This window comes from Hydra vulgaris, chromosome 03, assembly GCF_038396675.1.
Source record: "Hydra vulgaris chromosome 03, alternate assembly HydraT2T_AEP".
In the NCBI taxonomy this organism is placed as follows: domain Eukaryota; kingdom Metazoa; phylum Cnidaria; class Hydrozoa; order Anthoathecata; family Hydridae; genus Hydra; species Hydra vulgaris.
The window spans coordinates 54,203,122-54,222,337 of NC_088922.1; the positions used below are offsets into that span (position 1 = coordinate 54,203,122).

General features: G+C 26.8%; 2 protein-coding genes across 2 annotated transcripts; both read left to right on the forward strand.

Moving 5' to 3' along the window:
- The first annotated feature begins 3,533 nt into the window (after positions 1-3,533).
- On the forward strand, positions 3,534-4,133 carry LOC136078771 (zinc finger BED domain-containing protein 5-like). Its single transcript, XM_065794574.1, has one exon. It carries the CDS (start codon positions 3,534-3,536, stop codon positions 4,131-4,133), a length of 600 nt encoding a protein of 199 aa, XP_065650646.1.
- A 9,462-nt stretch (positions 4,134-13,595) lies between these two features.
- Positions 13,596-18,611, forward strand: LOC136078269 (uncharacterized). Its single transcript, XM_065793698.1, has 4 exons — positions 13,596-13,737; positions 16,869-16,965; positions 17,945-18,133; positions 18,245-18,611. The coding sequence occupies exons 2-4, from the start codon at positions 16,894-16,896 to the stop codon at positions 18,578-18,580; spliced, it is 597 nt and encodes a 198-aa protein (XP_065649770.1). The 5' UTR covers positions 13,596-13,737; positions 16,869-16,893; the 3' UTR covers positions 18,581-18,611.
- The last annotated feature ends 605 nt before the right edge of the window (positions 18,612-19,216 follow it).

Below are 19,216 nucleotides of genomic sequence, written 5' to 3' on the forward strand. Positions count from 1 at the left end.
AGGCTAATAAGAATAAGTTATAACATTGTTATATGTTATATAACAACAGAGATCATTGAAAAATTAAAGCAAAATATCTAATTTTTATTGATTTAGTATAATAAGTTAAATTTATTATACTAAATAAATGAAATATATATATATAAAATAAGTTAAGTTTATTAACTATTCGATTATATTTCAAATGCAAGTAAGTAAAAAAAAGACATGGATAAAATGTTTTATTTCCTTTCTTTTGTTAATTTAACATTTTTTATTTTGTGCAATTGCAATATCTTGTTCTTCTTATAACTTTTATGTAATTTCTATTATAAAAATAATTTTTCCCTTTTATATATACATGAAAGGGAAAATTTATTACATGTAATAAGCAATTTTTTATCTTTTAAAAACATTAAAAAAAAAAGAAGAAGTGATTATTGAGTTATATATTGTGACGGTAGAATAATAAGATCCGTCTCCCCCTTTGTAATTTTAAAAGAATTGAAGAAAATTTGTTATATTTTCTTGAATTATTAAGATTAAAAATCGAAATTGTTAATTAGAAGATTAAAAATTTGTTTAAATTGATTGCTTAAGGGATGCATTTGTTCTTTATTAAGTAATATAGATTAGTACACAAACAAATAGCATATTGTGACGTAAAAATGATAGAGTTCTATCTCCCATTTTTACTGTTGATTGAATTTGGCTTTCGATTAATTATTATAATATTCTGGTATTTATTAACTTTAATATATTAATCTTTATATTTTTATTTATATACTTCTTAAAATTATTTGTTTTTGTTATTTTCAACTTTATTTAATGAAATTCGAATTAACAATTAATACTAAAAATAAATAATTTTAAAAATTATGAGAATCATTTTAAAACATAAAAATATATTTTATCATTATAAGTAATAACAGCTGTAAAAAATTCAAATCATTAAAAATTGATCGTTAAATTCTCACAAAATTACAAAATGGAGATAGAACTCTATTATTCTAAGGTCACGATCTGTAACTGCAGTAACACAAGTAAAAATAACTTATTTCATTTGATTTTTTAATCTTTTTTTTAGGCTGTTCATCCTAGCTCAGTAAGCAGCTACAAGAAAGAAATGTCCATAAATGTAAGAATAAGAGGTCCGAATGATACTGGTTTGTCCAAGAAAGGTGTCCCTGCAAAGACATTTTGTAGTAGAATTGGTGGTCAGCTATCATTGAGTTCAACCACAAGTAAAAAGCAATCAACAGTAAGGTTGGAAGTTCTTCCACAAGAGAAAGTAAATGATTTAATTATCAACTACATTATAAGTGAATTTCAACCACTAATGACAGTTGAAAAACAATCGTTTAAAGATTTAGTCACCGGTCTTTCTCCCTCGTCCACAGTTATGTCTCGTCCAACTCTTTGAAAAAAACTAGACAGTAAATTTGAAATTATTTTAAAAACAATTAGAGATCATATTCACAAGTCTGTTTCTATATGTACTTCAGCAGACATATGGAGCTGTTTAAAAAGGAGCTATATGGGAGTTACGGCTCACTGGATCAGAGAAGATTTATCTCGAATATCTGTTGCGCTTGCCTGCAAACGTTTTAAAGGAAGTCATACGTTTGACGCAATTGGAGAGCAACTTTTTAATATACATTCAGACTTTGGGCTTGGTCATCACAATATAGCTTTTACTGTGACTGACAATGGTTCAAATTTTGTCAAAGCATTTAATGAATGCCAAGATGATAGCAATTTTGATGGTAGTGAAAATGTGATATCATTAATATCAGAACCACAAAGTTCATCAGATGAAGAAGATACATATGAAGTGGAGATGGTTGATGTTGAAACCATTTGAGCAAGATGAGCAAGAACAAACAAGTAACAACAAATATTTACCAAAGCACATGAGATGTGCTAGTTATACTCTGAACCTGCTTGCCCTAAGTGACATTCCGAAATTGATAAAAAATGGACGAGGTTTATATAAACAACAGTACAGGGGAGCAATGGCTAATTGCTCAAAACTGTGATCACGTATCAGCCGAAGCGCACAAGCATCGGATACTGTGGAGAAGAGGGTAAAAGAAAAGTTCCCCCAAATCATGGATGCATTAAAATTGCGTCATTTCAAACTAGTGGAGTTGGAGGTATTGGAAGAATACAAGCAGTATATGAAACCTATTGCTGATGCTCTGGACAAACTGCAAGGGAAAAATATTTGTTTTCTGGGATTCCTGATGCCGACGGTTCAGCAAGTTCCAAAGAAACTTGTAGTTCTTATTCCAAAAATTATCCACAATGGAAGTTTAATTGAGGGATTGATTTCAAACATAGATCAGCGTTTCCCACATTTGTTTGCAAACGATAGTTCATCTAGAATCTATGCAATTGTAGCTGAATATCATCCTCATTTGAAACTGCGATGGATTCCAGAGGAAAAGAGAAACTGGGTTAAAAAAGCCTTCCTAGAAGAGGCACAAAAAATCAGTTTAGCTTAAAGTTCTGCAGATGCTGATGAAACTTCGACATCTGGAACTGATGATTTTTTTGAATTCGAATCACCATATGTATATATATATATATATATATATATATATATATATATATATATATATATATATATATATATATATATATATATATATATATATATATATATATATATATATATAGATATATATTGATATATTGATATATATATATATATATTCACATTATATTATATATGATATAATCTGGAACGAGTCTAAATAAATTTTATGTCTCGGTATTCATATGTAAATACTTAAAATACATATACTTCTGAGATTTTCCGAAGGTTCAAAATCTTTTTCCTTTAAACTAAAATTAACAGCTTAGCGGTTGTTTTTTATAATAGAAAATTAAAACGTTACTTGTAACTTACATTCATAAATTTATCCAATACTAAAGCATTTCACAAAATCATTCCAATTTGACTAACTTTTAAACACATTTTGTAATTTAAATGACACAAATATTTTTTTTTTTTTTTTTGCTATTCGTGTTTCTGTAGTATCTGTTAACCAATCAGATGCTGGTGGCAAAACAAGTTATTATCCAATCATTTGCTGGTGGCAAAAAAAATTTGCTTCACTTCGGAAGTTTTTTTTTCATCTAGTTAATATATGTCATTGCTCATCGCTAAATCTGGGAAAAATCATTCAATAGAAGAGCAGTTAATCAAGCCTTCAATATCGACATTTGTTAAAACTGTTTTTGGAAAAGATGACCTAGACGTGAAAACCATGCCACTACGTAACAATACTGTCAGCAAAAGAATCGACGAAATGAGTAAAAATGTTGAAATACAACTTATCGAAAAATTAAAAACAAGATTTTTTTCGGTGCAAATGGACGAATCAACATTGAGAGACAGCGAAGCAGGTATTACTTACATATGTCAGATACATTGATAATAATGATTTTGCTGAAGAAATGTTATTTTGCAAATCATTAGAAAGCAGCACTACCGCAAAAGATATATATAGTACTCTAAAAAGTTACTTAGATACGAATAAATACCGATGAAAAATATAACGCCCTGTGCTGCTGATGGTGCAACTAATATGATGGGCAAAAAAAATGGTTGCTTAAAACTGATGAAAGATGAAAATCCAGATATGCTTCTTGTGCACTGTGTTGTTCACAGGGAAAACTTGGTAGCTAAAAATCTTTCTCCTGTTCTAAATAAAATAACGATCTTGGTTGTAAAATGCATTAATTCTATTAAAGTAAGTACAAAACAAGAGCGCATTTTTAAATTGTATTGTGAAGAAAACAACGAACCTCATGTGAGACTTTTACTTTACACTGAGGTAAGATGGCTTTCGAAAGGGAACTGTTTAAAAAGATTTATGGAACTGTTTGATACTCTTAGTGGTTTTTTAAGCGACAAAACTGAAATGCAATATCTGTTAACGATCCATTCTAAGGCATATTTGAGTTATTTAACCGATATTTTTGAAAAACTAAAAATGTTGAATAAAGAACTTCAAGAAACAAATAAAACTCTTGTCGATGTAAAAGCGAAGATATTTGATTGTATTACGTCTATTGAACTATTTGAAAAAGACGTTTACCAAAAACAAGCTATCATAACGGTATCAGTTAATTCAAAAATGTGAAGTAACTGATACCGCTATACTTAATATTGTCGAGCATCTAATAAACTTATCCGCTGATTTAAAAGGAAGATTTTCCGATTTTAAAGAAATTAATTTTCCAGCTTGGTTGATGCAGCCAATGTTAGTTAATTTATCTCATATTTCAAATATGCAGCACCAAGAAGAATTAGCAAAAATGCAGAATGACGAGCCAGTAAAAACTTTATTTAATATAAATGGATCGATGGCATGGTTTTTTTGAAGAGACCAAATTAAATATCCAAGCACAACAGAATGTGCAAGAAAACTATTATTACCATTTCCTTCTTCATATTTAGCTGAATGCGGATTTAGTGCCATAACTGATTTGTTACTTAAAATAAGAAATCGTTTTGATATAACAAACGGGGAAATCTAAGGATGAAGCTAACAAAATTAGAACCCAATATATCTCTTTAATCTCTTTGTAACCAGCATCAAGCACAAGGATCTCACTAAATTTCATTTATTTTAGACTTGAGTACCTGATGTATTTTATTTTATTTATTTATATATTGTTTACTGTATTTTGTTTACTTGAATTTTTTTGTTTAATAAATAACTTTTTGTGATTTCTTCCTGTCGTATATCATTTATGCTACTTATGAAAAATTTATAGTATTAAAAATTATTTATATGTAACATGGGGGGACATTTTATGTTTTTATGAGCTTTAGTGGGGCATGGCACTAAAAAGATTGGGAAACACTGATATAGAAGTTTTTAGCTTAAGTTATATCGGCGATTTTTATACTAAACCTAGAAGAAAAATATGCGTTAAAAGTATTAGGCAATTTTCTAGTTTTTTTCTAGTATCTATATATAGATCCTTATAAGATTTGGGCAATTCAACCGGAGTGACGGTCGAAGAGTGACGGTCGTAACATTTGACACTCTTCTCGTCTGACTTCCCAAAGATCGCGGAAAAGAAAATTCTGACGAAATATCGTCTATAGCATCATATGAAACTGCTATGAAGTATTGGAAAATTATTATACACGCCTGATAAAAATTGCAAATATTTGTAGCAACTTTAAATTTTGGTTTGGTGCAATTTTTACACCAACTGTATTTTTATCATCAAGTGAACTTTTTTGATTTAAACTTTTTCAAATTTTGTAGTCAAGTAAGCATACGTTTTGTTAATTCTTTTGAATACGCTTAGTAAGTTTAGTCCATTTTTAACTGCATTTGATGGGAGAAATGTTTTTTTTTCAGGTGTAACATTTATAAATAGATTATTTGCAATATCTATAAAAATATTCACAAGAAAAAAGTTAAACACGTTTACTTTTTTTTTTGAAAAAATAAAAATAAAAATAATTGGAAAACTGATCAAAATTAAAGTTTAATAAAAAAAAACTAATTTAATAAACAAAATTTTATTACAGATCAATATATAATCAAATTCATAGCTTAGTTCCTATTTCAATTTGTGGCATAACCTCAGTTTTTGCTACAAAACGACGGAATAAACAAAGTGTTACTACGGGAAAAAAAAAACTTGTTTCCGGTTTATTTAAGACTTCTGTTTAATAGGATTAGTTGTTTGAATATATATTTCACTGCTTATGTGATAAGTAAATTACAATTAAAAAAAATAAATTACAAAGAAACATTACTTATAATTTTTCTTATTATTTTTCTAATTGTAATTTAGTACATGATAAGTAAATTACAATTAGAAAAATAAATAAAGTATATGAAAACACGTCTGGTATAACTACGATCTTTTCACAGAGCCCCTTTAACAATAACAGTAAAGGCTAAATGGCTTTTATTCAAACATATTTAAAATAAACATGTTGAAGCATATCAAATATATATATATATATATATATATATATATATATATATATATATATATATATATATATATATATATATATATATATATATAGATAGATAGATAGATAGATAGATAGATAGATAAATAGATAGTTAGATATCAGCAATTAAGAAGAATTTCAATTGTCGTTTAAAAGAAAATGGTTTTTAAACCTTTTATACTGTCATTTTTCAATTGATTCCATAATGATGGACCTTGGCTCGTAATTGAAAAACTTGATGTTAGTGATTTTACTTTTCCGGAGTAATAATTGTATCGGGCAAATTATACTCCTTTCAGTCAACATTCAGAAAGTTTAATTTGTTTTTTATGAGAAACGTTTTTTTCATGGAACTTTTTTTCAATAGATAAACGACTTTGTTTCCTATAATAATATGCAAATTCTTTTGGCGCACTTATGCCAACTCACACTTATGCCAATTCGCACTTGTGCCAGTTTTTGTAATTGTTTCGCATTTATGGCAATTCGAACTAATGCCAATGTTTGCAAATTTATTCGGCGCACTTATGCGAGTTTGCACTTCTAAAATTCGCGCTTATTCAGCCTCTCGTTTTTTTTCTCCCATAATATTTGTTATCACTTTACGCATAAAAATTATAAAAAGTTTTTTGAAATCTGCTGAAATAATTTGTTTGCAAAACAAGAATTTTGAAATTCATAAAAGTCGTGAAACGTTGATTGCGAAAAATTTAAGTGAACTAAATACTGACGTTACCGCAACTCGAATTATTTCGGTAATGCGGTAAATTGCGATAGTTAGATAAGAAATCGGGAGTGCTAAGATGCAAACGCAATATTTAGTTAGGAAATAGCGATGCTTTCATTTTTATAGAGCGAATCGTTCGGCGATTTATTGTGAGTTAATTTTTATCGAAAAGTTGAGTGCGATTTAATGCGATTTTTTATCGCATATTCAAAAAAAAAAAAAAAAAAAAAAAAAAAAAAAAAATTGAGTGCACCGCGGGGCAATAAAACTTTTTTAATTTATTTTATTTATTATTTTAATTTATCATTTTTTTTTTTTTTTTTTTTTTTTATTGTTTTAGAGCGGTGCACCGCGAGAAAATAATTAGTTAGCGTAAAAATATTTCAAAATTTAAAACTTTAAATAAGCGAACTTTAAAAGTAATGATAAAACTTATCACTATTATTTTTAACAGCCTTCTATATAAATTTGTTTAAAATAATTTTTAAATAGTTTAAAAAATAATTTTTTACTTTTTAATAAATTTTCTTAATCAAAGTTGTTAATTTAAAAAAAAATCTTTTAAAAAACTTAATTAAACGATTTCGCTTCTAAGTTTTATTATAAAATAACATGAGAAGGCTGGTTTTCATATTTTTTGAAGTTAAATTTTTGATATTGCGAAATATTATTGCGATGTGTTATTTGGATGTTAAGTTTATTATGTTGCGATGTGCTATTGAAAAGTTAAATTTGTAAGATCGCGATATTTGAATTAGAATGTATTTAGTGACCGAGCTTATAAGATGGTATTGAAAGTTCGGCAAACTAGCTGCTCTCATTTAGAACAAAATAGCAAATGCTTGTTTTTATTTTAAAATTTTATTTTCACAATGTAAGTTAGCAATATAATTTTCTATACAACTCAGAAAAAAAATTGAAAAACCTTTATTTACGCCTAAGATATGAATGTTCAAAGCTTAAGTGACCGAACATATGCGATTTTACGGTATATAGTACTTATTTCTTAAAATTATCTTTCCAAGAAACACTTTTTGATAGGGTTTATTTCAACTAAAGTCCGTTACCGTTAAAATCAATAAGAAAAAAAAAAAAAAAATGGAGGAGAATACCAAATTCATATAATATAATTGATAAATAAAAAGTACATCTGTTACTCAATATTTGAAGTCTACACTTTTTAGTGCAAATTAACTCAGTGCTTCGTTGATACCGCTTTTGGAGTTGGTTGCAAAACCAGATATGAACCCTTTTTTTATTTCGTTTTAATCTTTTGCTCGAACTTTCACGATTGTTTCGGCTTCAGTTAAAGCTTCTCTATCATTCTTACATTTCTATCATTTCTTACATTGCTTTTTTAGACTTGTGGAGTAATTTATTAGAGACATTAATTTGTTGCAGGAATGTTTTTATTGCAGATTCTAAATCAATTTTAATTGAATTGTGGGTTTGTATATTTGACATTGGTGTTCAAGAAATTGATCAACATTGTGCCGGATCTTCAAATGTTTCTGTTACTTTCTAATTTGATAGCTCAATATTATATTTATTAAGAGGAAATAATCCAGTTTTTTTGAATGCACTAACTGCGTGTGTTCTGGTTAAGCACTTGTTACTTTCTTAAAAAACTTTTAATAAACTTGGAAAGTTAGCTTTACATTTTTACATTTACATTTTTACATTTTGATGATAAATAATATGATTTTTATTTTTTTCCAGGTAAGTTTAACTTGACAATATATTCCAACGTCTAGTGGCTGTAAAATATGATTTGAATGAGCTGCAAAATATGATTTGAATGAGCTGATACGCAGAACAACCGGACATTTTTTTCTTTACATTTTTAAATACTTTTTAAATACACATTAGTGCAGTGAAATAATACAAGAATGTTTTCTCCGCCAATCGTTATAACTACTGGTATGAAAAGCCGAATCTGATCTTGTATAAAAATTACCGGTTGGACTATTTTTGCGATGATGACGCTCTGTTTGATGCAACGATATCGTAATGTAGCGTAATGCTAAATCATGTTTCCATCTCTCTTTAAAAACATACTACCACTGTCTTAAAGATTTGCCATTTTTTGTTTTTTAAATAGTGTTGAACAATGGAAATAATATTGGCTTGTTTCAAACCATGACCCCAATTTCTAAAACATTGAATTAAATGAATCAGTTTTCAGTTTCAACCGCTTTCAAGTTGACCTGCATTTTTACTTTTATTTACTTCTTATTTACTTTTAATTCATGTTGATTTTTGTACATTAAACATAAATACACACTTATGATATTTAATCTATATTTTTATGATATTCCTTGTTTTCCAGGATATTTTTAAAGCATTTTAAACATCTTCTTCGCTGTATACAGCAAAGAACCATAGCTGTTGTTTGGCATTTTGTTGATTGTGAGTTTTTTATATTTTATATCAGTTTGTAGAAGATTAATTTAGTATTAGAATATTGAAAGAGAGAAATGCCGTTCTTTTTATAGAAATAGAAGGGAGTTTAAAAAGGTAGTATTGTAGATCATTATTTTATTAGTTACTGACAGAAGTAATTAAGGAAGTAATGGTTACTTCTTGTCACAAATAATCGATTATTATTTATTAATTATGAACCGACTTAGAATATAAGTAAAATATTACCTTTTTTAGTTTTTATCAAATAACTTCCGTATTTTACAACACAATAAAAACTTTAGGATTAGATTCAGAATAAAAAACACTATTAATTTTTAAAAACTTTAAGTTTTAAATTAATAAATATTTTATAAATTGATGCACAAAAAACCTTTTTACCCTCGAAAAAAATTTACCCTCACAAAAATATCATCAAAAATTTACCCTCACAAAAATATCATTAAACAAAAAAATTTTTTTTTTTTTACGTTCTGATAGATTTTTATTTATGAATCTATCAGAACCTACTCTCTATTGATCTGCTTTTATGATATTTCTTAGATAAGAACTTCTGATCTTGTTAGGTTATTAATTGCTTTTTGCATGCGTGGTTTTGAAGCTTTATTAATTTTTTAGGTTAGTGTGTATAGGCCGAGTGTGTCGACGCAGAGCTACATTTTGTTAACTAGAAGTTATATGTACTGTAATTATTATTACTTTTATTATTATTTATTCTACATTTTTTCATATTATATATTTGTACCATATTTATTTATAAAGTTACAGACAAAAATTTATACGATTTGCAGTTATTGACTAGATTGTTGTTATAATGTTATACAAATATTGCAGCTGTTGACTAGATTGCTTTTATGTTGTTATAAAAATGTTACAGCTTTATAATTAACAACAACTTATAGCTAATTATAAAGCTATAATATAGTATTATATAATATAGCTGTATATAATATATAATGTTATTAACATATGCAGCGTAACAGTTGTATATAATATATAAGGTTATTAAAATATCGCAGGCCCGGCGGAAAGATCTTTGTTCCCACGCGCCATTTTTCACACAATATTCTTATTTGATATATGCAAATTTAAGTTTGGAGTGGGTGCACAGTCTAAAAATATCATATCTGGAACATCAAAAAATCCTTTCGTCAGGCCTGTATTATAACAATAATGCTTGCTAAAAAGCTTTTCTATGTAGCCATCGACTAGCTATACAATTGTTGTAATGCTGTAGATAGCTTAAAAGTTGCAATATGTAATTATTAACATATTGTAATAATATCGCTAACATAAAGTGGCATATAAAATATCGCTAGCATAAAATAGCATATAAAATTTCGCTAGAATTTAAAGCTGCGCTATCAACATGTCGTAATAAAAATGCAACGTTTAAAGTTCATTTATTTTTTTCGATATATTAAAATCTACGTTAAAGTCGAACTTTTTCAAATTTTATTATCCAAATTAAAAATTAATGTGAGAAAATTGCTTTCTAGCTGTTCACTACCTAATTTTTATTTATTAACTCGTTTGTATTTACTAATGGTATCAGCTACATACTCGTTATATTCGTTATATTCGTTATCTTCATCGGGTACTTAAAGAATATTTAAGTTAAATTTATTTGTATTTTATTTTTTTCAGAAAATTTGTTCGAAACCAAAAAATCAAATTAACATTTGTGCTGTTTTAACTGTTCATAAAATGATTAAAAAAAACTCTGACTGAACTTTTCATACATCTTTCCGACTACGAAAGGAAGTACCATTCAAAAGTTTTTGAAAATATTTTTTTTGACTGAAAATATTTTCACATATGTATGTACCTTATGTTCATATGGTACAAATGTATATTAGGTTCTATTATGTATTATTATGTTTGCAAAAACATAATATTTTCACAAATATAATAATACGTGGAGTGGAGAAAGTTGGAGTTATTTTTAAATACAAGCTAATAGAGTTATTTTCAAGTACAAGCTATCGGATTTAAAAAAAAGTTTATATTCATTGGAATAAAGTTTTAATTTGTTGGAATGAAGCAATTTAACTAGATTTGAAAATCATGATTGATTTAAATTTTTTTGATAACTTGTTGATTAGCAATTAACCCATCGGCGTTATCAGCCAATTTTCAGCGTCATTAGTAAATAATCGGGCATCATCAGTAAAAAAAAGTGCATGAGTAAATCATCAGCGATAAGTGGTAACTAACCAATGAATGTCTTAAATCAGATACTAGCAAATGTTTTGTATTAAACTAGACAATAAAAAAACAACAACAATGTGTTTTATCGTACAAATATGCAAAATGCTATTAAATAAGTGTGATCCTATTTTTGAATAGTATAAAGTGATCTACTGTATTAAACATTTCTATTTTATTAGTATTTCTATTATATTAGTATTTCTGTAGATCAACATATACACTACGTGAAAAATATTGCCTAATAAGGTCTTTTCTAACTAATTCAGTTTTTCAATAAGAATTGGTGGGTTGTCAATAAGTTTGGGAGAGACCGTTTTAAATTTCTATTTGCATATTTGTATTATTGAAATTAGTTTTTATTAAATTTTCAATACTTAGCAATGAAACCAATCACATTTAATTGTTTGCTGTTTAATCATTCTTGAATCCGTTTAAACATATATAATGTGATTTTCAAAAACATCAAGGTCAACAAAAATACCTAAGACATAAAGTTGTACTAATATAATGTGATTTTCAAAAACATCAAGGTCAACAAAAATACCTAAGACATAGAGTTGTACTAATATAATGTGATTTTCAAAAACATCAAGGTCAACAAAAATACCTAAGACATAAAGTTGTACTAATATAATGTGATTTTCAAAAACATCAAGGTCAACAAAAATACCTAAGACATAAAGTTGTACTAATATAATGTGATTTTCAAAAACATCAAGGTCAACAAAAATACCTAAGACATAAAGTTGTACTAGAATTGAGTCCCAATAAAAATAAAAGAAACTAAAAAAATTATGAACCTTAAAAAATCCTAAAAACATATTTGAAAATACTAAAAAAACACTGACTTTATTCTTCAAAATTATTAAAAAAAAAAGAAACATAAGGACAACAGTTAACACAAAATTCGTTCTGAAAATTTATGATAAGTTCAAAAATAATAGTAACTTATACATTTTATTAACAATATAAACCATTTATATTTATATTTCATTTATAGTAATGAGTGATCTGCTTTAGTTTAATAAAATCTTGAAATAGTCTTCAAAATAAAAAGATAGTTTGATAAAATTAATATGTTGTAAAATCTGCTTTTAGTTTTTTTAAACTTTGTTTACTTCACGTCTTTGATGCATCTCTTAAATAAGGTATTTATTCTTTTTTTTTTTTGAATTAAAAATTGCACATAAAACATTTAAAAATAACGTTGGGGAGCGATGATATGCCAACACAACTTGCAACTATGTTCTAACGTTTTACCAACCTATGTGTTGTATGTGCTAGCTGGGTGAAAAACAAAATATGTGCTAATGTTTACGATCCCCTCATTTTGAACGGTTCGAAAACTTTACATTATCATAACTTTAGAGAATTAAAATATTGTTTGATGAAATTTTGAAACATGTCGGTGAATAAAATTTTGTTTAAAATAGTAATAAAACTCAGTAAATTATTAGTCACATTTGAGGTTAGGGAAGGTGCAAATTTTTCAGGGTTTTGTTATTTCCTGGCTCAAATAATAACAGCTGCAAAACATTATCATTTGATATAAGCATAAACATATACAGTTTTGAAGTTTGCTCGATGTCTAAAAATCTTAAGCATTAAAAGCTAACGTAATTCCTTTCTCCAATAGCAGTCTAAATTCTATCAAGTCAGTCTAAATTGTCAATAACTCGCAGTTGTGGAACTCATTCAATACTAATGTAAAAAATAGACTTACCTGATCAAAAATTTTAAAGTTTTAAGAAACAGCGGTAACTTGACCTCAGCGTTATATTTTCTGATGCACTTAAATCACTGATTAAAATATTAAAGTTAGAAATATTTTGAAAATGTAAAATTTATTTTATGAGAAACGCAAAATTTCTGTTTATGAGTAATTTAAAATTTATATCGAGAAAAAAAACTTAAATAATATGTTATTTTTTTTGGTTTAGATTTATATATATTTGATGGGTATTTTTTTTCAATGTTAAAAATGTTTTAAAAAATATATTGATAACGATAAAAATAGATAAATAATCGGAACAAATATGTCCCTTAAAGATAATTAACATAAATTAGTTATAGAAATATAACTGGAAATAAAATATATTTTAAAAGTAAGCAAATTACAGGAAGATACAAAAAAACACAAAAGTTTTTCAAATTTAAAGGAATTTAACGGCATTAAATACTCATTACCTTTGAGATATTTATAAAAGGAAAAAAAACGGTGATAATATTAGTATATACAACAACATTGCCGCAAAATGTTGCCAATATTGAAAATTAGTTGGTTATATAACAAATAATATTTAAGACTTGTGTTTTTATTTAATTATTTAGTATGAATTTTTGTGTAACTTTAGTTTTAGAGTATGGCGTGACATTTTAATAAGTAAAAACAAAATTGGTAAAGTATACGTTTTTTGTTTATTTAAAAATACTTTGTATCTTTAACGATGATTAAAAGTGAAAATTCTTGCAACTATTAATTTCATTTTGATTCAAGAAAGTAATTTGCAATTAAAAAAAAAAAAATCTGCAAATAATATAATATTATATATATATATATATATATATATATATATATATATATATATATATATATATATATATATATATATATATATATATATATATATATATATATATACACATATCTTGTATAGAATAATATTATATAATATTATATACAAGATAAGTGAAAACAAATTCTAAAGTTTAAAAATTAATATTATTGTTATAACATTAAGCTGGAGCATAAATCAACAGATGCGAAGTATAGACGTAAGAGATTGTTCATGAAATCAATATAAAATGCTTATTATGTGCAGATCAGTCGATTTATGTACACTTATTGTTGCAATAAACAACCCATATTTAGGTTTGAAATACGCATTATATTTAGTAAAACTTTTAAATTAATATTAAAATCTTTCTGGAAAAAAACAACAATAATGAGTAACTCTAAAAAATTTTAAAAAACGTTTTTTTTTATTTTTTTGAAAAATAACCAATAATCTTGGTTGAGCTGTCAAAGAAAACATGGTTTACAAAACCTTGTCGAAAAAACCTTTCAACTCCATCTAGGGATATTTTGCAGTTACGGCATCTCTTAAATTAGAAAAAAGATTGTAAGCAGTTATTCAAAATCGCGTCAAATGTTATCTGGTCTCATCGAAAATAATTCTTAGTAAAATACGATTAATCTGAATTATCAGATTTATGTTCAAATATTACTGCCATATCTTTTTTTTATAGTTATTTAGGTACTCTAAAAAGTTCTTACGGTCTTTTTACTGAGTACCGCGCAATAGCATTAAACTTTCTTCACCAATGATGCCTGTATGGCCAGAGATGGCTTTAAACCACGGACCTCCAGTTTTGCAGCAAGTACTTTAGCCACTACATTCCGGCTGCCTGTTAAAATTCTAAGGCAGTTAGAAGGTAGGAATAAAATAAAATAATAAAAATAAGTAATCTTAATTATATATGTAAGATTCCATAATAACTTCGCATTGTTCACACTTGGAACTATTGTTTTAATGACTACAATTTTAACACCTGAACTGCAGCACCTTATTTTTAAACCTCTTAAGCAATGACTGTTAAAGTACTTGAGTTTTTGATAACGTCTTTATTATGCAGTTTTTAAAAGCATAGTTGTTTGGAGTAAGTAATACAAGTTTATTTAATTTAATGTAAATAATAAACTTAATGCAAAAAGTTTGCTCCCCACAAACTGTTGATTTATGCACTAGTTTATATTATAACGCGTAGCTATATATACCTATATATACATCTTTATAAAACAAAAATAAAAAATAAAAAAAGTAACCAATATATAATTGCCTCTTGTTTGCATATAGGATTGAGAGGGTTTTATGAATTTGCGTATACTGTTATTTTACGTTCAGTAAAAGTAGTTTACACAAAGGCATTTAAAAAAAAATCTTGTTACGAAGAGATGCAGTAGACTTTAAAAGTCCCAATTTAACCTATCTGGGTTTCAGGCAAAGCATTTTCCTTTGAAGTCATGTTTAATGAGACGTTTTTAAACATCTGTGACGACTTTTTCAGTTATTTACTTACAGTTGTCACAAATTGTTGTAGATCTTTTTTTCCAATTGTGTTGTCTTACAAATGAGTTATCCCTTAAAGATATTACCTCGTTGAAAATAAGCTATATCTCTAGCTGTTAAGCAAGTAAAACAGAAATGTAGAAGGGTAGATGGTTTTTTAAAAAGTAAACCACATGTATTTTGTAAATATGAAATCAGTAAGCAAATATTGGTTAGTAATATTGTCTTAAGAATTTTAAACCCTACTTTTTTATATTTTTTCGATAATATAGTCAACAAATAATATAGTTGATAATATAATCAACCTTTCAATCATTCCTATAAGACTTGCAAAGTTTAGCTTTAAGATGTTCTAGTGCATCACTTAAAGTAAAATATAAAATTTAAAACATTATTGTTCAGCCAAAATTATCAAAACAATTTAATGAGGAGCCCACTGCAAAACAATTTAATGAGTAGCCCACTGCAAAATAATTTAATATATGAGGAGCCCACTGCATAACAAAAAAAGTTACAAAAATAAACTTTGTGTTAGATCACATATTTCTACATTTTGTAAACTAAAATTTATCATCTATTTAAATCTTAGACCAATTGAAAGTTTTTTTAGTGGTGAAAAGTAGACAAAGATAGTATCAATTTCTGTTGATGCGCAACTATGAGCAGTTTAGTTTTTCGTCGTTTTTTCAAAATCAATTTAATCGCGTTTTGCAAATAAACTCCTCATATATACATATATAAACATAATTATTTAAACAAAAGCCTGATGATCCTAAATCTACTTTTTTAGCTTAAGTAACAACTAGGTATACAATGTAAAACATATCAAATATAACTGGTTTAACATTATCAATAAATGAAATGATTGGTTGGTAAACAAAACGCAATCAATTGAAAACATTAAGTTAGTAATTAATTTTAGGAAGTAGTAGTTGTTGTTGGCTTGTTTTTTATTAGACATTATTTACTCATAAAATTATTATTCATCAGCCTACCAAAACTTACTTTATTCAATGAATAAACGTGTTAAGTTAAAGAGGTTTAGGGTTATCAAGAAATTAAAATTTTAAACTAAAATATGGCTAAAATATACGCTATACTATCGCAAACTTAAAGTTGTAACAAGTTTTTAGATGTTTTGGCCAACCGGTGTTCATTATCTATAAACCTACTATAAAATCTTGAATATATTTTGATACAATATTCATTTAAACTTCAAATCATAAATAATGACATTATTATAAAATTTGAAACTAAAATTTTAGGTGTTTAGATAACCTCGTGACAAGCATTCTTTTCAAAAATATTTTATTGAACTTAAAAATAATGTTTTTAAATAAATTTAGTGTTGTTTTAAATCATTTATCCTTTTGATAATATAATGTTGAATTTATAATAAATTCCTAATGCAATATCATTAAGTATAAAAAAAAAAGTTAATTGGTTTATATGTATTTAGTGCTGGATATTTGTACGTCTTAAAAATGCTTATGAATGGTTTGATTGCCGCACTAATTGTCATATCTGTTTTACAATATACGCGTTGTTCCGACGAAGTAAGTGTTTCAAATTTATTTTAAATAAAGTTATATTAAACTTTGGTAAGAAACTTTCCTGAAAAAGTGCGTTGAGTCAGCTCATTAAATTTCTGCATTTTAATGGTTTAAATAAATTTTTTAGTTCAACTTTCTTCGAGGTTCAATGTTTGGTAGTGGTGTTGTAGTAGAGCGCTCGCTTTATAAGCGAGAGGTTTCGAGTTCAATCCCCATTACGTCCCTGGTTGAACCGCGCTCAACTTGTTTCTCCGCGCAGCGGTCTTATTCGTCAAGGTTCGTGTTTCGGAAATATAAAATTGAGAGAGGGTTATTACCACAAGTAGCCTCCTCATCTGTAGTGGCCTTATCTGCCTTGAGGAGGTGAAGTAATAATTAACATAAAAAATTAATCAGAATTTTTGTTTGTTTATCATTAATTTGTTGGTATGTATATACTTTTTTAATGGTCTTTTGCTTTAAAGGAGAATTTTTTTGTTGTAGTTTGAAATTGTATGGTTGGTTTATATTGTAAAAATATGATTAGTTCACATCATTACTATATGATCAGATTCTATTTTTATTATTGTTCTTGAAATATCAAAAGCTTATGATAAGGTCTGGCATGCAGTTGATTTAAAGTTACATTTATAAATGTAACTTTGAATCAACTGGAAATTAAGATGAGTGCTAATATAAATATGTTTATATTAACACTCATCTTAATTTCCTTTTACTGTTTGGGCTTTAAAAAATATCATCCTTAGTTTTATGTTGTTACTTATTTATATCAATGATTTTTATGATAATCTTTCATACATACCCAGTCCAGACTAAAAGTTATTACTTAAATTGTTCAGAACAGACAGTAGATCTTAATTTTGCTAATATATATATATATATATATATATATATATATATATATATATATATATATATATATATATATATATATATATATATATATATATATATATGTATATATAATATTTTTATTATTTAGATTTCAGAAATACATTGCGGCAAAACTGTGGGGTGTTTTCGCTTACCAGCTAACTGTAAAACTAGCAGTTGTGATGTCTTTATAACTTATGCTTACAAAAAAAGCAGTGACTCTTTCGATGTAACTATCTCCTCCATACATAAATGGGGTGCTTTTGCTTTGGGAAAGGAACTTAATAAAGCAAAAATGGTAATTTTATAGGACAATTCATTTTTTCACTTTATCAGAATTCTTTTGATTGTTAATGTTTTTTTTTTTAATAGAGTCTAATTTTAGTTATGTTTCTAATTATATTTTTAGGCTGGTATGAAGGGCGAGGTTTGTGTAGAAAATAATGGTGTTGTTCAATTATTGAGTTTGAACGCTTCAAAAAATGGATCACCTGATTTCAAAGTACCTTCCAAAGAATTGAGTAATCGACTAGTTACAAAAAAAGAAAAAAGAATTTTTTGTAAATACAGTCGAAAAGCAAGAGTTAACGATGTTAAGGACTTCTTGACCTCACTCGATACAAAAGTTTACGCAATTTACGCTTTTGGCGATAAAATTCGAGATAATTACCCCGGTTACCATGGTTACGCCAACTATGGTTACACTGACAAAGCTATTGATTTAAAAAATGTTAAGCTTGCCTAATTTATTTCTTTTAAAAAAATTGCTTTTGAAAGTTGGAAGTTTTGTTTTAAACGCTTCAGAGAGAAAAGTTATTTCTACATAAAAAAAATAGTAGTGCAGATGACTTTGTTTCAAAAAAAGTCTTCATGTGCGCGTATGTGTAACTAGCAAACTTTTTGTTTATGCAAGATCCTTGTATCGAAAGGATTAAAAAAATAATTTGAGCCAATTAATTTTCATGTTTGTATCACGTGGTACGACGCAATTTGTTCCACAACAAAAAATTATTATTCCTTTTAAATATTTTGTAAAAATAGAAAGAACATTAATTAAGCTTTCAAAATCATTAAAAAAACTCAAGTCAAAAGTTTGTACTTCTGAAGATAATGGACGTCATGTGTATTACTAAACCGGAGTTTGGGAAAGGAAATTAACACGGGCTTGAAACATTTCTCGTAAATAAAATACAAATAAAATGATTGAGCTGATACATATTAATTTAGATATAAGTAATACTGTTGCGTAGTATTTACATTCTCACTATCAAGTTAAAAATAGTGTTACTTTTCATCTTAAATATTGAAAGCAGACGCCAATGAACTTGTCATTTAGACATAGACTGTTATTTTACAGTGAACAATATATACAGTAAGTAAC